Below are 25,866 nucleotides of genomic sequence, written 5' to 3' on the forward strand. Positions count from 1 at the left end.
TATAACATCCTAATACACATTCTATGTTTTATTTATTGATTCAGTCAAAAATGAAAATTGGAATGGATAAACTTTGCTAACCGCTATTTGATTAGAATAGAATTGATTGTGATTAATAAATTACAAATGATTTAATTAATTATTTGATTTTTTTTTTCATCCCACCCATATTGATATTTAGTAAAAACTGTCTAAATCAGATTTCATCTGCCATGTAATAAACTGAAGTGTTTCCTTCTTCATTCAGTTAAAATTCACACAAAATCAATGTAAAAATATTTACATTTCAATATTCCTTCTTTTTTCTTTACTTTTCTTGACCTTCACATCCATTTTTTTAAACTTCACCAAGCTTATCAGTTTGCTCACCCTCATATTAATCTTTTTTCTCTACTGTTTTTTAAACACTAACATGTTTAAAGCTTACTTTTAACCCTCTGCTGGGGGGTTTCATCATTTGGTTCCTTCATCCAGCTCAACGTTCTTCACCACTTTTACTTCTGTTCCTAAAAGCTTCCCTGATGTTTGGTGGCTAAAGCACAATGTTCTTTTTGTGCTGCATGTCCTGTTTTGCCATGAAGTCTGCACATTTGCTTCAGTACTCACAGCTCTCCTCTGTTCCTCTGCGCTGGTTATCCCACTAATCTAGAATCCTTTTAGGATTCATTTCTAAAGAGCTGTTTCTTTCATTCATTTCCCTCTTTCTTTGCCTTTGTGGACTCAAACCATTAACTAAAAAGTCTTATTAGATGCTGGCTGCATTTTCCCATCACATTTCTTTCTACATTACGCCACCTCTGATGTTGTGCCTGCATATTGTTTACATGTCCATGAATGCAGCCGTGCTTCTGAATGCTAAGTTCATTTTTCTGCTGATCCACTGCTCCACAAAAAGAGGACTTTTACAAATGCACTTAGTTAGAGGAGACAGTTTGTTAATTACGCTGACAGCAGGTAATTGATTAGAGCACATCACCGATAATGAAGTCGGCGCTCTGACAGATTAAGAGTAATGGGAACTAAAGGCAGGGAGAAAGGAAGTGAGAAGCAGAAGGCATTATGGTTCTTACAAAGGGGGGTTTACCAAACGTGACGTGTCTCTGACATAATGTAGATATAAAAATTAAAAGCACTGAATCTTTTTCAAATTTTGTGTAAATATAGTTGTAGAAATTTTGAGTTAAAATAAAGAAAAACAATAAAATTATGTCAATAAGTTCTAAAGTTAGTGCTTAATTTTCTGGACGTAACGATTCACTCGTGTGTGTTTGTCACAAAGTTTTAACCTTGGAAATATTTGACTAAATGTTATTCTAGAAAACATTAACTGACAAGGAAATCTATCCTAATACCTGCAACACTTTTGAATTAAAAATCTATTATCTGTTTCAATATAAATTAAATACAAATTAAAATACATAATAATAGTATTTATTTCTTATAAACTAACACTGAAAGCCATTACATTTGCAGGACTTTATGGATTAATAATGACACTCTTCCTAATCGGCAACATATTAACATATAAATCTTATTTGCGCTTCTGTTTAAAAGTGAGAACTTGCTTAGTAGCAGCCAGAAGATAATGCAAATCTAATTTCACGTCCATGTTTGTAATCTCCTCTCCATCTTGTAAAGATGCTTAAACATTGGAGACACCACATACTGCCTGTCAGGTCTCACCCTGTCCTAATAAACTCTAATTCCTTTTTCATTACTATTAACATGTCTTATTCCTTAATTAGTTATTGAGTTGTTGCCCAGCACTAAAATGAACCTCCATAAATTGCATTTTGATGAGTTAATTTATGTTTGATACTCAATATACATCACAATCATTCTGAGGTCATTTAGTATTTGTTTTTTAATACATTTTCTGTTGATATGTTGCATAAAATCCTCATAAAATCCATTAAAGTTCTGTGTTTTATAAAGCTATGAGGATAGACCAGTTTATGTACTGAGGAAGAGGAGTAACTGACCAAGCAGCAAAGAAAACGAATCAATGGAGAATGGAAAACAGCGGAGGAAGAGGAGCAGGCTGAGGAAGAGGAGCAGCGCAGAAAACTAAAGGAACAAAGAACTAAACAAAGGGAGGAAACTACAAAACAGGAGGGAATCTAATCTAAAGAAACAAGTCCAAAGGCACAAATGTTAAATGAATAAATGATCAAACACAAAGTAAAAACCAAACATGGCAAGATCCAAAGAAATGATCCAAAACAGAAACACAAATGAAACTTAAAGTTCAAACCTATCCTAGTCACACGTTAAAGATTATTACAAAATGTGGAAAAAATAACAGAAGTATATATTATGTACTGCTTTTTTTTATCAGAATATCGTAAATACAGGAATGAAACAGTTTTTATCCATTGATATTTCCATCGCCATTAGATATGTATTGATTCTGTAATTTAACTTGTGATTAGTGACGACAAGCTGATGAACAAACATCGATATTTCCACAGAATCCAATTATGACAGCAGCATCATGGTTGTGTTGCTTCTGTCCAAGCTGCTTGTGCAGATTCACTCTGTGCAGACGCACAAGTTATTTTATCTTTCTGAATTATGCACAGCATTTTTATTGTTTCCATTTCTCTCAGGGGATCGAGATAACATCCACCAGCTCCAGCAACCACTACGTGACGGGAACGGCTGCTGAGGTCAGGTTCACACATTTGCTTTTCCTCCCATTTGGACGTTGATGCAGCCGCCTAACAGTGTGTGACTCCGTGGTCCTCCTGACCTCTGAGCCAGTGGGGTTAACTGCAGCTAAAGATGCGTCCAGAGGGGTCTTCCCCACATTGAACTACCCAGCTGCCTACATCAGTGCCTTGCTAAAAAAGCCACCGATGTTAGAAAAGAAGACGATAACGAGCAATGTCTGCAATCCAGTCTGTTACTCAGTTTTGCATCAAAAGAACACTTTTGTTCTTTTTTCTGCTAGTGTTTGGTTAGTCGTTGTTTTGCCAAACACTTGTCATTTTTGCTATGAAAAGTGAAAATTAACAACAACACTTTTCATTCTCTGGCCTCGGTGATGATAAAAACAAAAAAACAGCAAAGTGACAGCACAGTTTCCTCTGCCCTGTTAAAGACAGTGAGGCATGACACATTATTTTCAGCCAAAGGCTCGTCTGTCTGCTGTAGACTCTACAACCTGCAGGCACTTGCTGCGTAGCATTTGTAAACATTACTGCTCATTTTAAATGTTGCGTAATAAATCCAAGCTGGGAATATGAATGCTGTCAGATATTGATTTATAGCGTCGTTGGGATTGTTCTGTGCTACATTTAGCTGGTTTTGTGTTGCAGCAGCTCCTTGTTTACGCTGCTTGTTCCTCCTTTTGCAGCCTTCCTCTGATGCCTATTTGCAAGTCCTGTCTGGTGATGAAGTGATCCAAGTCAACGACCAGATAGTGGTGAGTGATGCAGCACATGGAGTTTGATCCATACGCCTGTACTTATGTTGGACCTGTGCTCAAAGAGAAAAACCTTCAGGAGGGAATAATCTGTGCTGCTCCATCAGGTCGGTTGGAGCAGAGCCAAACTTATTGAGAAGCTGCGGGAGAATCCCAGTGGAGTGACTCTGATCATAAAGAGGATCCCGGGTTCGCTGCGGCGCAAGCATTCGATCCAGATCACACCTGTGCAGGTTAGCCACCTTCTCCACTCAAAGCTTCACACCAGGTTCAAGTTCAAATTTTATTTGTGTAGCATATTTCAGCAGCAAGGCAGTTCAATATGCTTTACGTCATAAAAACACACAGTTAACATTACATTTTGCCGTCGATACACATCAAAATATCGATTAATGTTTCAGTGATTATGTTTCAAAAGCAACTGGGTTTTAGTCTAGATTTAAAGGCTCTCAGTGTTTCGGCTGTTTTGCAGTTTTCTGGAAGTTTGTTCCAGATTTGTGGTGCATAGAAGCTGAATGTTGCTTCTTCACATTTGACTCTGGTTCTGGGGACGCAGACCAGAACCAGAAGACCTGAGAGGTCTGAAGGTTGATGCAGCAGCAGATCTGTAATGTAACTCAGTGCCTCTCTAATATTGATATGCATCAAACCCAAACCAGACGTTGCATAATTAAGGACATATTTATTCTTCTGCTGATATTTTGCAGCTCTCGTATTTCACTTATGAGACGCATCTTTGGAAAAAATCTCGTCACCACTCGGGATCCGTTTCCACCAACACTTAAACCCGTCACCATGTCGACTGTTGTTTGTTTATGATCACCACAGTGAAACGCTGCATCAGTGAACAAGTTCACGCGCACACACTGTGCACTTCACACCCCCTTGTGACCATCGCCATGATAATCTGGGATCTAGCTGGCGGCTCAGGCTGAGAGAAAGATGTGAATCGGCTCCGTGTTTCAGCCCATATTGCCCCGAGACGACGCTTGGCTTTCAGCGAGACTTTCACAGACTTTGTGTTTGTGTGACCGTGTTCCTCCCTCATCTGCTCGACCGCAGTGTGTGCAGACAGAACCTGCCATCGCAGTCCACATGACATCCTGTTTCTTAACCCTGTGCTAAGCCATAGACGCACACAGGCTTTAATGTGCACACTCACATGTTTGGATTTGGTCTCATTTGTTCGTAGAAGGAGGAAGAGGAGAGACGAGGGAGTTCGGAGGAAGAAGAACCGGAGGACAAAGAGGAGAATCAGAGGCACTCCATATTTGAGAGAGTAGCAGCTTCTGTCAGATCCCTGTCATTTAGGTAGGATTATTAATAAGAAATTACTCTAAAAATATTCACACACATTCACTTGTTGCCATGTCAGCAACACAGTACCATGGGTTTATTCGTGTTTTATGCAAAAGATCCGCACCAAATGTTAGCATAAATGGCTGAAGGTTTGGCTTGAATTTTTTTCAACCTCTCTACACTCTGACCTGATAACCCTGAATAAAATCCAGTGCAACTCTTCAGCTTGTCAAACTCAAGGCTCAGGGGCCAAATCTGGCCGCCACAACTCTTTTAGTGGCCCTCTGGACTCAAGATGCCAAATTTCTGCAATCAGTTCAAACTTCAGTTTTTCATGATTCCATAATTGCAGAAAATTATGCAAAGTCAGCATAAATTTAAACTCTGAGTTTAAAATTTTCTGCAAAAATTGTAAAAATTATTGAGTTTAATTGATGCATATTCACACCTGCAGGTGGCGATATTTCTTATTTTTACAACACAGCTGTCTCAGGGTAACTTGATGTAAAGTTATAATTCAAGATCAATATGAGAAGTAATAAAATGTCGCATTGAACGTCATATTAAATATTATGCAATTCTTTGCAAATATTCCCACATTAGCAGCACAAAATCAGAGATTTTGATTGCAAAAAAATCACGAAATCCTGGATGGACTGATCAATGAGAAAGGTTTTATGATGTACTTAGTTGTAGAATCAGCTATTTAAAAATATTTTAAGAGTTTGTTAGTGGGTTTTATCAATACATTCTGGCACAACCAGCCCTGAAGAACATGAAAATGAGTTTGACACTCATGAAACCAAGAAATCACCTATGCATAGTTGAATAAATCCAACCAATCTGTGAATCCTCAAAGGTTTCTCAGAAGAACAAACCGTATCATGAAGACCAACAAACCCATCAGTAAGTTCAGGAGAAGTTTAAATCAGAAGTTTAAACCCTTGAACATCTCACAGAGCTCTTTTTAATCCATCATCTGAAATTGGAAAGTGCCGAGACATGGCAATCCAGCTAAATCTGAGAGTATCAATCAGAGAAGCAGCCAGGAAGTCCCTGGTAACTGGGAAAGCTGTGAGATCTGCAGCTCAAGCGTAAAATCCTGGCAACGATACAAATAAGCCAGAAAACTGGCTTTTGTGTTTCCGAAGGTCATTTTGTCTATTATAAAAACCTGTTTAACAGTCTGACATGTTTAAGTGAGTCAAAAAAACATAAAACCTCTTAAATCTGTGAGGGATTTTATAAACACTTGTTGCTAAAACAAAATACAAGAAAAAAAACAAATGAATCTGTGGGAGATGACATAAATCTTATTTCATTTCCACATCCAGACAACCAGGTTTGTTCACCAAGTGATCACAGATTTACTGAGTTGAACAGAACCTCCCACATCCTCTGCTGACCTTTTTAATCTGCCTGAACCCAAAGGGTTTAACGTGACGTCACTTCAAATGCCATAAATTCCACCAAGCCCACCGACAAGCCGACTTTCTCTGGAAACGGGAGCGAAATAATAGATGAAGCTGCCGACCAGCATCTGAGTGAGTTTCAGAACGGTGACGAAAAATCGAAAGAAGAAAAATTGTAGGAAAAAGTGAGAAGAAGCAAACATGAGAAATGATGGCTGAGCGAGCGCAGGGAGATAAACGATGGGAGTGAGAGGTGATGCACTGCAGACCCACATTTCAGACTACAGGCGTGTAAAGTCAGATCTGATCTCTGCAGAAGAAGTTTGGCTTTGCATCAGTGTCTGTTTAAACACAGCTTCCTTCAATCAGTGTTAAATCAGGATCACATGACACCTGACTTAAATGACTGTGGTCTGTTCTCCTGACAGCTGTCATCACATGGTACCCACTATTATTACTTCTTGTTGGTTTTTGGAAAAATCTTAACTTCTTAGAAGTTCCCAGAATCCCCGCCTGGTTTCTAAGAATGCTTCTTGTTTGTGTTGTGCTGCAGGCGGGCCGTTCATGGGCCAGAGGTTCAACAGCAGCCTATGGGACAGGAAGAGTCTGAGTTGCCTTCTGACAGGGAGCAGGAGAGGACCGTGACTTTAGCTGCATTTCAGAACCGTCCGGGCCGGCTGTCTCCTCTGCCGGCGTCAGGTATTTAAGAAATCCCTCAGTATGTTGGTGATTTATTTTTAATTATTGTACTTTCAGCAATAAGTTGGGATGAACACAAAATATATCCCAACAATAGTTGGTGGCATTTCTAATACTCTGCAGGATGTAGCCAATCAAAACGAAGGAACAGTGTCACCTGAGCTCAGTTTTGTTTCTGAACGCTTTTTTTAAACCAGAAACCAAGATGGTGTGATTAGCAAACGAGCCTGGGCATGGAAAAGTGCAAATCTGTTCTTTGGTTACTAAAGCATTACAGAAACAAAATTTAGAATAAATATATTGCTGCAGGTGTGCAGTCAGTCTGCAGACTGACTGCACACCTGAGTATTGCAGGTGTGCAGTTCCTGCCACACATATTTGTAATTCAAATCAACTCAAAAATACTTTACTCATCTCAAACAGAAATTAAATATCATCATAACTCATATTTAAATCTTCAAAGAGTCGTGGATTTTGATGCTGTGGTCATACAGGAGCTCCAGTAGCAGTCAGTGTTGGCCTCTGACTGAAGACTGTTGCTGTACGACTGTCTTTTCATGACTGTGATGACATGCTAACAGCAGCAGAGATGATAGTTGTTGACAAACTCTGCTAATCCACCTCATTTGCTTTTGCCACTCCTCTTTAAACCTCTGCCTGGTCTCATGGTTAAAAAGCTGAGCAGAGACGGTTTGAACTTCCTACTTTGATCCTGCTCTCTATCCAAGAAGCCTCCTTTTTAACTCCTCCTGTAATAAACAACGCCATGTTGCCATGGTTACACATCACAACAACTGTGCAAAAGTAAAAACAAAAGATAAGCCTTCCAGCTCAACAGCATCCAAAAGTGAAGGGAATCATGCAATGCCTCAACCAATAAAAATAATGAACAAATAAGAACAATAAATAAGAAATGAGTATAAAACATTGAAATGTGAGGAAAAATAAAAATCAGGATTGTTTACCTATTAAGCTTATGAGGATGACACTCCCTGCTGATAATTCTCACTGAATTGAAGTGATTATCTAAAAAAGTGTAATACCTTGAGTTATTGACTGTGAACTCAACTCATTATTATTACAGTGGCTGAGAGTTCGGATGGTTCGAGGCTCTCTCCAAATCTGATGAGAGACCGCTCGCCGTCACCAAGAAGCCCTTCGCCTTTTGAGTTTAGCTCAGAAAGAAGCAGCGTCAGCTCCTGCCCAGACATGGTGGGGCACACGGTGAGAGGACGCTTCACTTTCATCAAAGTCAAAGATCTAGTGATAAAACATGTAACATTCCTGATTATTCTTTTCAGTCGAATAAGGAAACCAAGAAGAGCTCTAAGAAAGGTAAGACTTTTGGATCAAACAGCAAACAAACACAAAACAAAAGTATTCGTACCTCTCAATGCACAGAAACCGTTTTGCATGTACAACTAAAACTGTATAAAGTTTCTTCCATTTCAAAGTTATGCGCCACCTTGTGTATCATTTGCAAATTGAATAAAGTTTAGTGAAGTTTGTAGTTTTTATGTGACATGAAAAAGCTTAAGCAGTATGAATACTTCTGCACTGAACACTAATAGTGCTAAAACATTGCTTCATTTAACTACAAAATAAACATTTAAGGATTATTTAAGTCAAATTAAAAGATGTAGAAGAATAACTTTTTGAAGATATTATACTGAATTACTATTAGATTAAAAAATGGATGAAAAGCAACATTAAAGTTGAAAATAAATGTTTTTAAGGGCTTTAATGGTGAATTTACTCATCTTTTCTGTTGTATTTGTGGTGGATTCCCAGGAATGTCGACAGCTCTGAGCCGGCGCCGAGTCTCCTGCCGGGATTTGTCTCATCCCGACTGTGACGGCTGGCTTTGGAAAAAGAGGAAGGAGAGCAGTGTCTTCATCACCCAGAAGTGGCAGCGCTTCTGGTTTGTTCTGCAAGGACCCAATCTGTACTGGTACAACACCCAACAGGTAGGAGAGAAAAAACTTAAACACAATGCACTTTTGGCACATTTAACATCGTTAATCTGATTTTTGTGTTTTCTTCAGGATGAAAAAGCTGAGGGTCTCCTAAATATATCCAGCTACAGCTTAGAGGGTGGTGGAGAGCACAAGAGAAAACAGTGAGTATTCCTTCCATGGTGGATCAGATTGCAAACCTGTGACATTTTCCTTTGACGTTGATGGATTAGTGATCTATGCATTTAAGGCTCCAGAATAAAAGTGAAGTTTTATAATCTCAGGTTCTTTTTGTTATTTTGGACAAACTGAAATGTTTCGTCATCTTACAGAGGAGAATAATTAGGATTTATGTGTTTCATGTGACTCATCCCTCCATCTTTGTTCTGCAGCGTTTTCCAAATGACCCATCAGAAATTTCAGAACTTCTTCTTCGCCGTTGACTCCGCCACCGATTTGAGCAAGTAAGCTGGAAACAGAACATCCAACACAACTTTTTCTTTTTTACTTGTTGTGTTTATTGATTGGGTAATGTCAATAAGCAGAAAAATAAAATATATTTCATGCATCCACTCTATCAGCTTATTTTTTTTTCACTCACAGCAGCATTTGATCATATTGTTTTGGGTGCAGACGCACACTGCCCCCTGCTGTTGCCCTTAATGGATTCTCTTTCTCCTACAAAAACAGTTTCAGTTTTTTAACGGCCCCTACAGGTGTGATTTCATAGCAACAATAAAACATTGTTTTTAATATTTCAACCTACAGTGCCTTGCAAGAGTATTAATATCTGCTGTTTTGGTCATTTTGTAATGTTACGATCAGTTGATTCACTGTATTTAATGAGATTGTATGTCTTCGCCACAGACCAAACAAACAAAGTGGCTCATAATTGTGAAATTAAAAGAATTTTTTTTTTTTTTTTGCACTTTTTCACATGTATTTGGGGCCATATTTGTAAAGCTAATTATCCTGTCATCACATTCACTGAATACAAATGCACAACACAGTTTTCAGATATTGTGTTAAATTATATAAAGGCACAGAATATTTTCCTTCCACATCACAATCAAGTTCATCATTGTGTTGGTTTGTTAAATAAAATCTCAATAAAATCCACTGATGTTTAAGGCTGCAGCATGACGAATGTTAAGGGAGTGTGAATATTTCTCCAGTGCACCGTAACTTAGATATAAAAATGTTTATTTTTCTTCAGGTGGATCAACAGTCTGATTACAGCCATACAGAAGCACAAGAGGCTCCAGAAAGGTCCAGATAATGAAGAAGGTAGCTCAACACTTTTCCATTTACTTTTCTAAGCAAAAATATGTTTTATTCCGTTTTCTAAGTGTTTGTTGTCTGTAGCTGTAATGCTTGTTGAGGCTGCAGTGTCAGCACTAGTGGGAAAACACATAATCGTGTTTCTGAATTATGAAATGTTAACGGTTAACAGTGAAAGAAGCCTAATTGCTGTTGCTGTGGTTGCCAGGCAGCTGGTTGATAACAATAATGGGAAAACAGCGAACACTTAAGGTAATGTCATTATTTCAACAGCCTTTTGATGTTTTCACAGAATGCTACAGCGAAACTGAATCGGAGAGCGAATCGTCTCCTTCATCTCGCAGGAAAAACAAGGTTGGTGCAATTAAAGAGTCAAAGCAGCAAAAATAAATGCAGTTCGACCTGCTGATGGTGTTAATGTGTGTTTCTGTGTGTGCAGCAGAAAGTTCAGTCTAACACTCTGCCTCGACCCAAGGGGAAGATAAACAAGGCGCCATTACCGACTTCTTCAACAGAGGGCAGCAAAGGTACAAATATGGCCTAACAGGGCCTGGCCACTCACATTGAAAAACACTAAACCCTACCGAATACTTTAGTCTAGTTCAAATATCCTAGTACACTTGAAATGAGACAAAACTTTCCAACAAGATGTAGGAACTTGCTTTAAGCCAATAGTTTCTTAATATTGATGAAAATTTACCAGTTCCATTGGCAGATTATTTCACTTATAATATGACATTTTGTTGTAAGTGAAATAATCTGCCAATGAAACCAGTAATTTTTCATCAATATTAAGGAATTACTTACTAAAAGCAAGCTAATATAACTTGTTGAAAAATTACTTGCAAATTATTTTTGTCTTATTTCAAGTGTACTAAGATATTTACTACAACGAAAACACTCTGTAAAGGTTTTGTGTTTTTGTAGTGCAAGTCATTTCACTTTCTTTGTTGGTTCATTACAAATGGAAAGTTAGATGTTTTCATGTCATATTGTGTGTCTTTGTTTTTCAGATGGTGGCACCGTGGATGAGATGGGGATGATGTTTAACAACCTGAAGGAAGGAGGCGTTTCTCTGATTGGCCATGAGCAGCCGTTCACGCAGGACCACTTCAGGAAGTCGTTCATCCGACGCAACAAGAACCCGGTCATCAACGAGAAGGTGCACACGTTGCGGGCCCTGCAGAGCACGCTGAAGGTGAGAGAGGACAGCAACCCCGAGAATAATCATTCCATCAAATGTAGTTTACTTCATGTTACTTCTGTTTACTTCTAGAGATGCACCGATCCAACAGCAATATCTGTATCTACTCCGATATTGAAAAAAATTCGGTAACACTTTATTTGAAGGGGTGTGCATAAGACTGACATGACACTGTCATAAACATGACATAACACCTGTCATGAACATAAAGAAATCTTTATGAATGTTTATGACTGTTGTCATGAAGTGTCATTCGGTAAATAATGACACTTTTAATGCAAAGTTGCTCTAAAAGTTGCATTGAATGTCCATTAAAATGCCAACTTTGCATTAAATTATTATAATTTACAAAATCACTCGTTAAATCATTGTGTGTTTAGTGTGCCTTATTAGTGCAGAGTTACCAAATAAATTTGTAATTAAGTACATTTATGTCTGGGTTTTTTTTTTTTAAAAAAAGAAATGTTTTAAGTCAATTCAACATTTTCTTCTGTATCGGATCAGAATCGGCTGATACTAAACCTCAGTCGTAATTGGAAGTAAAAACAAAAGAAGTGGATGGGTACATCTCTGTTTATTTCATAAGGAACAATGCATATTAATTAATGTGACTATATTAAAACAACCATGTAAATAAACCAGATTTAGCCACGAAGGCTACATTTCTTTGACAGATTGATGGTAAAAAATAAAGAACAAGTCACACACACCTGGGTAAACATACATAACATATTATTAAAAGTAAATTACAAGAAATGTTTAATAGTGGTGTAAATTAGCAATCATAAAAAGGCAAATCAAAGCCATAAAAGCAAATGTGTTTATTCAAAGATGTTAATTAAAAATATGAATGCAGTTTTGATTATTTAGAAGCTATCGCCCAAATGATTTTCTGAAACAGTTTGGTGATGTGACGCTTCTTAATTCTAAAGGTAACGACAATGGAAGTAGTAAATTGACCAGGTGTGTTGGGGATCTGGACATTTTTACACTTTAACGTTAAAAACCAGAGCTCAGAAGGATTCACCTCCGTTCTACTGAGCTTGAGGTGGAGAAACTTCTACCTGTTTCTCGCAGGCATGTTTGCATTTTGGCTCAGAGCTGCATGAAAACTAAAGCCACTTTCCTTCGCAGGCGAAAGAAGCCGAGTTGCTGCAGATCAACAAGCTCCTGGACGACTCGGACCTGACCGCGTCCAAGTACCGGCGGTGGAAGGATCAGAACGAGGAGCTGGTTTCAGAAATCGAGAAGCTGGCCTCGGCGGCAGGTGGCAGGGACGTTGCTCGGGCGGAGGGCGGCGAGGACGTCGCTGCAGCGGCAGGCGGCAGGGACATCGCTCCGGCGGAGGGCAGCAAGGACGTTGCTCCGGCAGAGGGCGGCGAGGACGTCGCTCCGGCGCGGGACACGCCTGCTGAGGACGTCGCCTTGGAAACGGTTGCCACGGAAACAGCGGCTGCAGAGACGGAGGGCGCGTACAGACTGAGCCTGAGCGACGGTGAGCAGCTCGTCGACGCGGAGCCGTCTGATGTTCTCCTGGAGATCCCGCGGGAAACTCAGAGTCCTGAGTCGAGCCCGGTGCTGGAACTCTCTCTGGGATCGCTGTCAGACTCCATAAACAATCAGCTGCGCAAAAATGCAGAAAGCAGAGACGCTGGTGATCATTACTTCTACATCTAGAACCTCAGTGGCTCAGTAAAGCCCGTCTGTTGTTGCCCAATGTTTTCCACCGAGCTGTCGAACAGGAGCGCATGTTCTGATATTTGCGTCCAGGATCTCTAAACATTGCCTCTAAATCAAAGGCTGCGTCCTTAAAGACTTTATTCTATTGTTATATGAGAAACAAAATCTGCCAAGTGTTAAACACATATTTATGAAATTCTGAAATATATTAGATTTTGCATTATTTTAACATTTTCTTGTACGTCATGCCTTTTTGATATGTTGTGTAAATATTTTCCCATAATTACTGTTTTTATTGGTTAACTCACAGGACCTTAATAAAGGTATGAATGAAAAACATTTGATGGAACGTTTCCAGCAGCATTGCAGCTGCTGGTCGAAGCTTTTTCAGCTCTTTTGTCTGAACTTCACTTCACCTCCTGCTGATGAACTCTTCATCAGACTGACTGTCTGGATGAGCTGTGAACGAAGCAGTGAAGGACTCTTCATGCTGGTTTGAAAGAATAAAGAGAGTTTAGATCCAATGTATACAAGTATATTTCTGACCGGTACAGCGCCTGTTTCACGGCAGACGCTGCCCCAATCCGCCTGTCGATCTCCCGCTCCCTTCTTCCCTCATTCGTGAACAAGATCCCCAGATACTTAAACTCCTCCACTTGAGGGAGGACGACCCCCCTGACCCGGAGAAGGCACTCTACCCTTTTCCGGCTCAAGACCATGGCCTCGGATTTGGAGGCACTGAGCCTCATCCCGGCCGCTTCACACTCGGCCGCGAACCGCTCCAGCGAGAGCTACAGATCATAACCTGATGAAGCCAATAGGATCACATCATCCGCGAAAAACAGAGATGCGATCCTAAGGCCACCAAAACGGATCCCCTCAACAACTCGGCTGCGCCTAGAAATTCTGTCCATGAAAGTAATGAACAGAATCAGTGACAAAGGGCAGCCTTGGCGGAGTCCAACTCTCACCGGAAATGAGCCCGACTTACTGCCGGCAATGCGGACCAGACTCTGACACCGGTCATACAGGGACCTGACAGCCTGCATCAAAAGGCCCGATACCCCATACTCGCGGAGAGCCCCCACATGTCCCCCCAAGGGACAAGGTCAAACGCCTTCTCCAAGTCCACAAAGCACATGTAGACCGGTTGGGTGAACTCCCATGCCCCCTCCAGGACCCAGCTGAGGGTGTAGAGCTGGTCCAGTGTTCCACGACCAGGACGAAAACCACACTGCTCTTCCTGAATCCGAGGTTCGACTATCCGACGGACTCTCCTCTCCAGGACCCCTGAATAGACCTTACCAGGGAGGCTTAAGAGTGTGACCCCCCTGTAATTAGAGCCCACCCTCCGGTCCCCTTTTTTGAACAGGGGGACCACCACCCCAGTCTGCCAATCCAGAGGAACTGCCCCCGATGTCCATGCAATATTACAGAGTCGCGTGAGCCAACACAACCCTACAACATCCAGAGCCTTAAGGAACTCCGGCCGGACCTCATCCACCCCCGGGACCCTGCCACCCCGGGGCCCTGCCACCCCCGGGGCCCTGCCACCCCCGGGGCCCTGCCACCCCCGGGGCCCTGCCACCCCCGGGGCCCTGCCACACCAGGGGCCCTGCCACCCCAGGGGCCCTGCCACCAAGGAGCTTTTTGACCACCTCGGCGACCTCGTCCCCAGAGATTGGAGAGCCCAACCCAGAGTCCCCAGGCTCAGCTTCCTCAACAGAAGGCATGTTGGTGGGATTGAGGAGGTCTTCGAAGTATTCCGCCCACCGACCCACAACGTCCCCAGTTGGGGTCAGCAGCACACCATCCCCACCATAAACAGTGTTGGTGCTGCACTGCTTCCCCCTCCTGATACGTCGGATGGTGGACCAGAATCGCCTTGAAGTCGTACGGAAGTCTTTCTTCATGGCCTCTCCAAACTCCTCCCACACCCGAGTTTTTGCCTCAGCGACCACCTGAGCCGCATGTCGCTTCGCCTGCTGGTACCCATCGGCTGCTTCTGGAGTCCCACAGGCCAAAAAGGCCTGATAGGACTCCTTCTTCAGCTTGACAGCATCCCTCACCGAAGGTGTCCACCAACAGGTTTGAGGGTTGCCGCCGCGACAGGCACCAACAACTTTGCGGCCGCAGCTCCGATATGCTGCCTCGACAATGGAGGCACGGAACATGGTCCATTGAGACCATTCAATCCGTGACAAGCACAGAAGTCCAACAACAGAACACCACTCGAGTTCAGATCGGAGGCGCCGTTCCTCCCAACCACGCCCCTCCAGGTCTCACTGTCATTGCCCACGTGAGTGTTGAAGTCCTCCAGCAGAACAAAGGAGTCCCCAGGAGGGGCACTCTCCAGTACCCCCTTCTAAGGACTCCAAGAAGGGTGGGTAATCTAAACTGCTGTTTGGCCCGTAAGCACAGACAACAGTCAGAACCCGTCCCCCCACCCGTAGGCGGAGGGAGGGTACCCTCTCGTTCACTGGGGTAAACCCCAACGTACAGGTGCCAAGATGGGGGCAACAAATATGCCCACTCCTGCCCTGCGCCTCCCACCGTGGGCAACTCCAGAGTGGAAGTACGTCCAGCCCCTCTCAAGGAGACTGGTTCCAGAACCAGAGCCATGCGTTGAGGTGAGGCCAACTATTTCTAGCCAAAACCTCACAGCTTCTGCAGCCGAGGATCAGACTGCCAGGGTCCCCTCCCTCGGCTGCCGCCCGTAACACATTGCAAATGTTTTATTGAATTTACAAACAGATAAAAACACAACTAAACAATCTTGATCACCACTTACTCTCATCGCTGATCGCCTCAGCGATATAAGACTGACATTTAAAGAAACACAAGTACATCATCAGATCATCTCATTTCCATTTTTGCTAATAAATATCACACAGGAAATCCAGTGTCTAAAACCATTTAGCATCCAACAGCCTCATCTAAAAACTAACACTGGTTCTCTGACATGGCTACAGCCTTTTTCTGACTAAAACTAATGTACAGAAAGGCAAAAAGCTCCACAAATCCATACTTCTTACTGCAACATTTTTCAATTTATATTTACAGTAAGCTTTGTTTTGTCAGGATTATTTTACAGACATTTTCAAGACTCCAATATGGATCAGCAATAATATTTGCTCCAAATTTTACTTCCTTTATTGGCAGGTTTGTGTGAAAAAAACGTCTGTTCAGTACACATTTGTGAACTTTGTTGACAGCTTGTGCGTTAATCAGGCCCAAAAAAATTAACAGTGGATTAAGCCGCTAATTTCCGGCTTAATCCACTGTTAAGCCGGAAATTAACCGGAAAGTTGTTCTTCTCCTAAAGAAGAACAACTTTTTTTGTCTCTTGCTGAATAATACAACATCTTAGAACCATTTCAGATAGAACGATGAGTAAATTTGAACAATAAAAATCAGAAATTGTGAAATTAATCTCAGTATTTTTTAAAGCAAAAAAAAAAAATCAATAACATTTCTGAGCTCCTAAAATCAAAAATCTGCTAGAAATAAATCAGAAATTTTGATATTGGCCTCAGAAATGTTCTATCCAAAACATGGAATTTTCGGAGAACCAAAAGGTGAAAACTTGTGAGAAATAAAAATCTGAAATTTTGAGATTAATTGCACAAACTCGGTTCGATTTGATTCTGACGAGTATCGAAGAAAACCTTGTTTTTTGTTCTCACATTCTAACGGCTGACTTCATATACGTCCACAAGTGGCACGCAGGACAGCCTTTGTGATATATTACCAGCAGAACTCTCTCCAATGGCCACCAGCTATTGCAAACAATAGCTGGTGGCCATTGTCTGCATTCAGCCGTAAAGTTTGTTTTCATTCAAACGTCAGCAGTTTTCAAGTTGTTTTGCTGAGGTAGTGACATCAATTTGTGACATCACACAAATTGATGTCACAAAGAGTGATGCAACACAAAGCTGCGCTCTTGAATTCTACGGTCATAACCATTGCAGAAGCAAGTCGAAGGGTTGTCTCCTGACAAGAGATTGAAAACGAAAGCTTTTTGAGATAAAAAGGCAAATCCTAGCAAACCAATACAAGAAAACATTGAGCAGTTTTTGGATTTGTAAAGACAAAAAGGATCAAAAATGAATCAGAGCAGTAAGGTTTCGACTTCTGATTCCGAGAATGAGAAAATACAACGGACTTTAGCTAGAGAGAAAAACACCGCTCTGCAGCAGAAGCTAGCCACCTTGCAGCAGGAAACAGCCGCACTGGAGCAGGAAACAGCTGCACTGGAGCAGGAAACAGCCGCACTGGAGCAGGAGAACATCGCCTTGGAGCAGAAAAGAGTCACTTTGGAGCAGAAAATAGTTGCCTTGGAGCAGAAGAACACTGCCCTGGAGCGGGAGAATACCGCCCTGGAACGGGACAACACCGCCCTGGAGCGGGACAACACCGCCCTGGAGCGGGACAACACCGCCCTGGAGTGGAAAATTGTCGCCATGGACCGGGAGAACGCCGCCCTGGAGTGGGAGAACACCGCCCTGGAGCAGGAGAACACAGCCCTGGAGCGGGAGAACACCGCCCTGGAGCGGGACAACACTGCCCTGGAGCGGGACAACACTGCCCTGGAGCGGGAAATAGCCACCCTGGAGCAGATGAAAACCGCCCTGGAACAGAAAAAGCCAAACAGACACTCTCAAGGACTGGGTTGAAAGATGGTACTTCCAAATAAAGAAGTGTGATGAGGGCTCCAAGGTTCATGAATGATTATGAACCCATGGCCCGCAGGACTGCGGTGTCATGGGAACTTGAGGCCTTTGAACTCAGGTCTCTTTCGTCACCAGACCGTCAGACTCTAATCTGATGGTCCCTCCAGAGCTTCCTAGCGAGTCCTGTTGGTCTCCGGCTGACCTCCAGGGTCTCCAGGTCTTCATAGCAAGTCCTGTTGGTCTCCAGCTGACCTCCAGGGTCTCCAGGTCTTTCTAGTGAGTCCCGTTGGTCTCCGGCTGACCTCCAGGGTCTCCAGGTCTTCATAGCAAGTCCTGTTGGTCTCCAGCTGACCTCCAGGGTCTCCAGGTCTTTCTAGTGAGTCCCGTTGGTCTCCGGCTGACCTCCAGGGTCTCCAGGTCTTCATAGCGAGTCCCGTTGGTCTCCGGCTGACCTCCAGGGTCTCCAGGTCTTCATAGCAAGTCCTGTTGGTCTCCAGCTGACCTCCAGGGTCTCCAGGTCTTTCTAGTGAGTCCCATTGGTCTCCGGCTGACCTCCAGGGTCTCCAGGTCTTCATAGCGAGTCCCGTTGGTCTCCGGCTGACCTCCAGGGTCTCCAGGTCTTCATAGCGAGTCCCGTTGGTCTCCGGCTGACCTCCAGGGTCTCCAGGTCTTCCTAGCGAGTCCTGTTGGTCTCCAGCTGACCTCCAGGGTCTCCAGGTCTTTCTAGTGAGTCCCATTGGTCTCCGGCTGACCTCCAGGGTCTCCAGGTCTTCATAGCGAGTCCCGTTGGTCTCCGGCTGACCTCCAGGGTCTCCAGGTCTTCATAGCGAGTCCCGTTGGTCTCCGGCTGACCTCCAGGGTCTCCAGGTCTTCCTAGCGAGTCCCGTTGGTCTCCGGCTGACCTCCAGGGTCTCCAGGTCTACATAGCGAGTCCCGTTGGTCTCCAGCTGACCTCCAGGTCTTCATAGCGAGTCCCGTTGGTCTCCGGCTGACCTCCAGGGTCTCCAGGTCTTCATAGCGAGTCCCGTTGGTCTCCAGCTGACCTCCAGGTCTTCATAGCGAGTCCCGTTGGTCTCCAGCTGACCTCCAGGGTCTCCAGGTCTTCATAGCGAGTCCCATTGGTCTCCAGCTGACCTCCAGGTCTTCATAGCGAGTCCCGTTGGTCTCCAGCTGACCTCCAGGATCTCCAGGTCTTCATAGCGAGTCCCATTCGTCTCCGGCTGACCTCCAGGTCTTCATAGCGAGTCCCGTTGGTCTCCAGCTGACCTCCAGGGTCTCCAGGTCTTCATAGCGAGTCACATTGGTCTCCAGCTGACCTCCAGGTCTTCATAGCGAGTCCCGTTGGTCTCCAGCTGACCTCCAGGGTCTCCAGGTCTTCATAGCGAGTCCCATTGGTCTCCAGCTGACCTCCAGGTCTTCATAGCGAGTCCCGTTGGTCTCCAGCTGACCTCCAGGATCTCCAGGTCTTCATAGCGAGTCCCATTCGTCTCCGGCTGACCTCCAGGGCTTCATAGCAAGTCACTAGTAAGTTTTTTGTTTATGTTAGCCTCCACTGGGTGAATTTCAATGTTTATTACTTTGCTTCCTGTCCTCTAACAACAAAAATAAAATGTTTTTCATTCTCTGCTTAGCTTTTCTAGACCATAAATCAACAAAACCTTCATTATTGTAATGTTAATCAGATTTATGTTCTACATTGGCTTCAATTTTAAATCTCACTAAATTATGACTGAATCCATTTGCTTCTTAGCTTCAAATAATTGTTTCTGTGAAAGTAATGTTTATAATTGTGTTTTCCACACCTGTTCCAAGCCTTATATTTGTTGTCTAGATTTACCAATTGTCTTTTATATTTGTCAGCGTTTTTGTTGTGTCCTCCACTGTTATTCTCCATAGGGGTGCACTGATCTTTAAAAAGCCTGACCTGCCGATTTAAATTTTGCTTATACCAGTTCTTATCCTCCTGACTACCCGGAAAAAGAATATTGTCCAATCACCATTTTTTTAAAATCCCTCATTCTTTGTAAGATAATAAAAGGTTTTATGCACTTACTTTGTCTCTTCCCATAAAATATGTTATTACTGATGAACGCAATTTTTATGAATTAGAAAAAGATACATACAAAAGTCCCACACCTTCACATGTGGTATCATTGAAAAGCCCTAAATGTCCTCTCCAGATACCAAAAGGAATTAATTCAGTAGAATGCAGGGGGTTGGAGATATTGAAGTTTAGAAATGTTCACTACAAAGTATAAAAATGAACTACTGGTAGTCAGGAGGATATTACCAAGATGCGAAATAATCTCACATTGAACATTTCTGAAAATTCCAACCTTTAAATTGAGAAAAGTTTGGAAGAAAGTGCCATGTTAAAAATTAGCACAGTTTTGTGCAACACTTATTGCCTCCCCTCAACAGAGCAATAAATGTATAACTTATTCCTGCAACATCAAAAGTAAAATGTTTTTGTTGAACCCAAAAACCCAACCCAGAACCCAAATGAAAATGCTTTCATACTCATTAACTTCTTTAAGTTTATCAGCCTTTAGATGTTTTTTATGTCACGATTTGTTTGGGAGGCATTCTAGAAAAATATATTTTCATTCTTCAATCACAAAAATGAAAAAAAATATGGAGTTCATTAAACTGTGCTAGGTCCTGAATATTAGGACATTTTTATGATCTTGTGACCTCAGATCTGATAAAAAAAAACATATCACCTAATCAATACAGAAATGCCTTAACAGATAAAAAAACTAAATCAGAAATCCTCTGGTGAAAACAACAAAAGGATCTGAAACTCTGGATCATCCTAATATGTTGTTGTATTAGTAAAAGCAGAAAGTATTGACATCAGGTGTCTGAATAATTTTGTCTCCAGTTTAAGCAATTATTATTAAACCTGAAAATAAAAAATTAAAAAAATGCTTACAATAAAGTTTTAGATTTTTCCGGATTTTTCAGAGTGAGATTATAACTTTGACACTTGATCACCAGCATGACCCTGCAGGTTGTGAGACAGATATTGCTGTTTCTCTGCGGCTGATTGTCTTTGCAGAAAAAATGCTCAGTTGGCTTTTAACTTTAATACACCGCCAGTAATCACATCTGGTCTCTTAAAACCTAACACGGCTGTATCTGGCCAGCGCCTCCGGGCTGTTTTCTGTACAGCATTGTCTGGAACGATCTCTGCATTTCAGATTTGTGTTGACAGAGAAACATTGGTAGCAAAGACTTGCACATATATAATCCCAGCTTGTCAATATCTTTAGTTGAATGTAAAATAATGATACAGGATCATCTCATTTAAATTAAAATGCTATCAAAAAGCGAAAAATAAATTTTGAAAACAGACTTATGTCATACTGAGTGGTATATTTAGAGTATTTATTTTTGGTTAATATTGATGATTGTGCCTAACAGCTCAATAAATCACTATTTCTCTGGTAGAGTGATATTTGAGTTCCAACATTTAAATTAACTTTTTGATGTTATTCTAATTTGCTAACATTGACATTTACAAGATACAACATTTTGTTTTGTCCATAAATGTTTTCATTACCCAAATAAACTTCACAAGGTATTTACTTTTTGTATCATTCAAATGTTTTATTGAACGCACAATTTACAAACAGATAAAAACACAACTAAACAATCTTGATCACCACTTAATCTCATCACTGATCGCCTCAGCGATATAAGACTGACATTTAAAGAAACACAAGTACATCATCAGATCATCTCGTTCCATTTTTGTTAATAAATATCACACAGGAAATCCAGTGTCTAAAACCATTTAGCATCCAACAGCCTCATCTAAAAACTAACACTGGTTCTCTGACATGGCTACAGCCTTTTTCTGACTCAAACTAATGTACAGAAAGGCAAAAAGCTCCACAAATCCATACTTCTTACTGCAACATTTTTCAATTTATATTTACAGTAAACTTTGTTTTGTCAGGATTATTTTGCAGACATTTTCAAGACTCCAATATGGATCAGCAATATTTACTCCAAATTTTACTTCCTTCATTGGCAGGTTTGTGTGAAAAAACTTCTGTTTTTTGCACATTTGTGAACTTTGTTGACAGCTTGTGCGTTAATCAGGCCCAAAAAAATTAACAGTGGATTAACCTGCTAATTTTCACAGCCCTAAAGAAACATGACTTTTTTGTCTCTTGCTGAATAATACAACATCTTAGAGCCATTTCAGATAGAACGATGAGTAAATTTTAACAAAAATAAGCTGAAAATTTGAAATTAATCTCAGAATTTTTGGAAGATGAAAATAATAACATTTTTGAGCTCCTGAAATCAAAAAATTGCCAGAAATAAATCAGAAATTTTGATATTGGCCTCAGAAATTTTCGATATGAAACGTGGAAATTTCGGAGATCCAAAAGGCAAAAACTTGTGAGAAATGAAAATCTGGATTTTTTTGTTTTGTTTGTTTGTTTGTTTTGTTTTTTGATTAATCGCACAAACTTGGTTCGGTTTAATTCTGACGATTATCGAAGAAAAACTTGTTGGGTTTTTTTGTGCTCACATTCTAACAGCTGACCTCATATACGTCCACGTCGGTCTTACTGGTCATTTCAGGACACGAGTGGCACGCAGGACAGACGGCTTGCTCCTGGCGGGACGGGCAAGTCGGACATCTCGGTCGCTTGAAGCTGATCAACAACGCGCCGCCTCCCAGCACCTGTAAACAAGAACCCAGCCACCCGAAGTAGAGCGACCCGGCTGGACTCAGGCTGAGCTGTGGGAACTTGGGGTTGTTGAGTCCTTGACTGGGATCCACCCCCAGTCTCCTGAGGTTGTGGGTGTAAACCCCCAACCCGGTTAGGCTCAGAAGGCCGGCGGCCACCACCAGGAGTCCGCCTGAAGCCGCCACCCTCCTCAGAGGCAGATCTGTCCAGCATCGGACCCCGATGCAAGCCAGGACAATCCCGATGCCGCACAGGAACAAGGACGTAAGCACCAGGCCTTGCACCAGCCGAACCCGGGCGTCTCTCTGGTACGGGCCGGCTATGGGCCAGCACTGTTTCAGCTCGGACTGCTCCACCTGTAAGCAGCTCTCCCACAGGCCGTCGGAGCGCAACAGGAGCAGGGCCTCCACCGAGCCAGACCTGACACCCACACCGTGACCCTTTGCTCCGGACCGAAGGAGAGATCCCGACCCCCCGATGTTCAGGCGAGCCTGTCCCTCCCGCCACTGAGGGGTGATGGCGGCAGTGAAGACAAGGACAAGTCCCAGAGGAGCGAAGACAATCCCCATCACCATGGAGACTGGAGTTTGCATCATTTGTGCTAAAGCTGATTTTCTTTTAAGTCTCTCAAAAGGTGTAGCTAAATGATGAAAAAAGATTAAACAAGTGCTGGGAATGCAAAGTGAATTTCCCCCAAAACACTTAAAACAGACGATCTGGTTGTTAGCTCACTGGGATGCAGCTTGATTGGGATCTCCAGCAGAAATGTGAGAAACAACTGTGAAAAATGAAAACAATGAAATCATGATTTGAGCTGAAACCAGATGTTTACATACAGGGCATTAGAACAAAACAACAGGGCCATCAAACATTCAAATACCAGATTAATCAAAGGGTTGCTGTGAATTAATAATTAATAGCTAAGTAATGAACCTAGTTAATGAGTTCTAAATGTTTTATTAGGGCTGATGTAGAACAGGGGATCATTACTCATGTCTTTCCTTTTGGTGTTTGTTCATTCTTTGTATTTGTTCAGAGCTGCATGTAAAATTCTGCTTTGCTACATTATTTTGTCAACAACAGTAAAATCATTTTGGGGTTTTTAGCACATGTAGAGTGTAAATTAGCACAGCATTAAAGTGTTAATTTTCACAGCCCTGAAAAAATCACAACCCTTTCAATGTCTTTTGCTGAGTCAGGTGGTTGGAAGATTGAATTTTGCACTAACTATCATGACAGTTGTTCTCAGAAGCCTCATAAAACAGTGCAGATTGGTTTAGTGCACACCAGGACTCGGCTGATTCAACAGCGATTCGATCTGACAGCCGCAGGCGCAGGAGGCAGGAAAAGAACTGGAGGTACCAAGAAACAAAAGAAAGAAACCAGAAGAAGAGAAAATAAAATTAAGGGGAAGGAAGCAACTGCTAACTCGTTTGCAAACAGTCTGATCGAATATTAGCAGCAGTTGCGTCAAAGTAAAAGCAGAACTTAATTTTAACGACATGGATTAATTGCTACCATAATAACTTGACCCTTGCATGTCATGGATCTCGCAGTAAAACAATTGTATCCATTTCCATTAACTGAATGGATTCTCATGATTGCAAAATGTCTGAAAAAGGGAACAAAACATCATTAATACTTAAAAATATCCCCATTGTTTGATCAGATAAAACTGATTAAAGGAAACAATGGGGCAAAATCTGATGATGTCTTTGACCTACTGTGAATTTCAGTGAGAATGATTGCCTTGTAGGGATTATTTGTTAAAAAACAGGGGTGTATTGTAATCATTACATAATTATTTAATTTAATGCATTAACTAAAAAAATCTTAGGGAGTGGCATGGATCCAAAGGCGCCCAACCCGAATGGGATTATGACAGAAAGCCGAACACTTCTTACAGTAAGACAGCAAGTACAATAGAGGACTTTTGTGCTTTAGGCATGACCTTAAAAATACTCTACTGCATCGCAAACATGTTTATTGAACCTTTTAGCATCAATACAACATAATAACAGATCAGTCTTAGCAGCAGATCCCTCATCTGCAGGCAAAGTTACAGTGGAGAGTAGATTTTGGTTTGAGCAATGCAGGAAGGAGATAAAGTTATGATTTTAAAATGAATAGTGCAAAGGTTGTGAGAGAAGTTTTTATTTAGCCAAAGATCAAACACAAGGTCAAATCCGGCCCAGAGCTATTCATGTGGCTCTCTAGTCTCTAACTTCATTATAACAGGTTGTAGTATTTTTACACTGATTATTTCATCAGAAATCCAACCTGTTTTAATTTGGCTAATTAATAATAATAATTAGTTACTTCATAATTAATGGTTTCATCCTTGCCTCTCATGATTGGTGCAGGCTTCTGGATACTGACACACTCCTACAGAACCTGTTTCCTTCCTCCTGGCTGAACATTTTTGTGGTGTTTACAGTTTGAACAGATGAAGGTGGTACCTTCAGGTAACTGGAAATCACACCCAAACATGAATCAGAGTTATGAAAATCAAACATTTCCTTCCTGATGTCCTGATTTTCTCCTGATGTCACTCACTACGAAGCAGAGTATTTAAAATACATCCACCTTTGACCTTTGTCACATGCTCACACAGTCATGACATCATCATGTGGACTTTCCATCTGGACTTTCCGCTATTGTTTAAACACATCGTAACAGTGGTATGTGTTCTCATTTTGACTGAAGTGATAAAAGCAAAGTATCTCTTTCATTATTCTGGCATTTAGCAACTATAAATAAAAATGAATTGTATGATTTAACATCAGAAAGTAATACAGTATAAATTAAATTATTCTGTAAACAATGTCATGCACACCACAAACACCACCAGCACAATGTTTAGTAAAATAAATGGCTTGTCTCATACCTCTTCATGAAAACTCTGCTTTATTTACCTGCAGACTCTTCATTCTAAGAGTCAGAGTGGAAGAGAAAGATTGAGTTAGACAAAAACGATAGAAAATGAGAAGTGGAGACACTGAAGAGGTCTGAAGAGGAGCAAAAACAAGCAGGGAGAGAAAACAAAGGGACCACTTGGCTTCAGTGCTCCTGTTATGGACTGGAAAAAAAGGTCGATGCCTGAATCTGTTGCTAGGATACAATAACCTGGGCAGTCTCAATGTGACAGCCGTGTATGTGGAGTTGTAATAATGAGACGACCTTGCTGGATCTCAGTCTACGTTGCCGTGTGTGCGAGCTCACGTCCCGGCCGTGTTTCTGCATGCATGCACAGGAGGGAGCTGTTTTCTAACAGTCTGACTCCTGAGAACCAGGCGTGACCTTGGAGGAAATCTGTTGGTTTAGTAATCACGTCAGGTCTGAGTTCGAGTTAACCTCCAGACAAGGCAACCTGACACTGCAGATGTGGTCAATATGGTTTTATGTCAAACAAATGCAGTTATCAGAAATATTGAGACAACAGGAAGGAGCAGATTCACACTGGAAGGGCTTTGTGGGTTTCTGCTGAGACCAAGCAGTAGGCTGCAGATGTTCCTCTAAACCTT

At 41.8% G+C, this 25,866-nt stretch overlaps 2 protein-coding genes across 3 annotated transcripts in view; one reads left to right on the top strand and one right to left on the bottom strand.

Annotated features, from left to right (window-relative positions):
• Positions 1 to 13,481, top strand: part of cnksr1 (connector enhancer of kinase suppressor of Ras 1) — a 30,064-nt gene extending 16,583 nt beyond the window's left edge. Inside the window, exons 7-21 of one of the 2 annotated variants that reach the window (XM_015007127.2) lie at positions 2,610 to 2,669; positions 3,359 to 3,427; positions 3,535 to 3,660; positions 4,620 to 4,738; positions 6,692 to 6,837; positions 7,922 to 8,061; positions 8,139 to 8,172; positions 8,629 to 8,804; positions 8,883 to 8,956; positions 9,185 to 9,256; positions 10,009 to 10,079; positions 10,366 to 10,427; positions 10,516 to 10,600; positions 11,087 to 11,271; positions 12,412 to 13,481. In XM_015007127.2, coding sequence (XP_014862613.2) covers positions 2,610 to 2,669; positions 3,359 to 3,427; positions 3,535 to 3,660; positions 4,620 to 4,738; positions 6,692 to 6,837; positions 7,922 to 8,061; positions 8,139 to 8,172; positions 8,629 to 8,804; positions 8,883 to 8,956; positions 9,185 to 9,256; positions 10,009 to 10,079; positions 10,366 to 10,427; positions 10,516 to 10,600; positions 11,087 to 11,271; positions 12,412 to 12,954 — 1,962 coding nt within the window. In that variant the 3' untranslated portion in view covers positions 12,955 to 13,481. Of the gene's footprint in view, positions 1 to 2,609; positions 2,670 to 3,358; positions 3,428 to 3,534; positions 3,661 to 4,619; positions 4,739 to 6,691; positions 6,838 to 7,921; positions 8,062 to 8,138; positions 8,173 to 8,628; positions 8,805 to 8,882; positions 8,957 to 9,184; positions 9,257 to 10,008; positions 10,080 to 10,365; positions 10,428 to 10,512; positions 10,601 to 11,086; positions 11,272 to 12,411 lie in introns of both variants that reach the window. The other variant, XM_015007126.2, reaches the window with a different exon arrangement.
• Positions 13,482 to 21,216: 7,735 nt separating this feature from the next.
• On the bottom strand, positions 21,217 to 25,263 carry cldn23l (claudin 23-like). Its single transcript, XM_088002423.1, has 2 exons — positions 25,230 to 25,263; positions 21,217 to 23,120 (listed from the first exon to the last, which is right to left on the bottom strand). Exon 2 carries the CDS (start codon positions 22,936 to 22,938, stop codon positions 22,183 to 22,185), a length of 756 nt encoding a protein of 251 aa, XP_087858549.1. The 5' UTR covers positions 22,939 to 23,120; positions 25,230 to 25,263; the 3' UTR covers positions 21,217 to 22,182.
• Positions 25,264 to 25,866: the final 603 nt, after the last annotated feature.

The sequence above is a fragment of the Poecilia mexicana genome, unplaced genomic scaffold (assembly GCF_051168715.1).
Source record: "Poecilia mexicana isolate PSO_F unplaced genomic scaffold, ASM5116871v1 scaffold_22, whole genome shotgun sequence".
In the NCBI taxonomy this organism is placed as follows: Eukaryota; Metazoa; Chordata; class Actinopteri; order Cyprinodontiformes; family Poeciliidae; genus Poecilia; species Poecilia mexicana.

Bases quoted from the DNA above. Each gene is read 5' to 3' on its own strand.
- cldn23l (XM_088002423.1), bottom strand. From the start codon at position 22,938: ATGATGCAAACTCCAGTCTCCATGGTGATGGGGATTGTCTTCGCTCCT.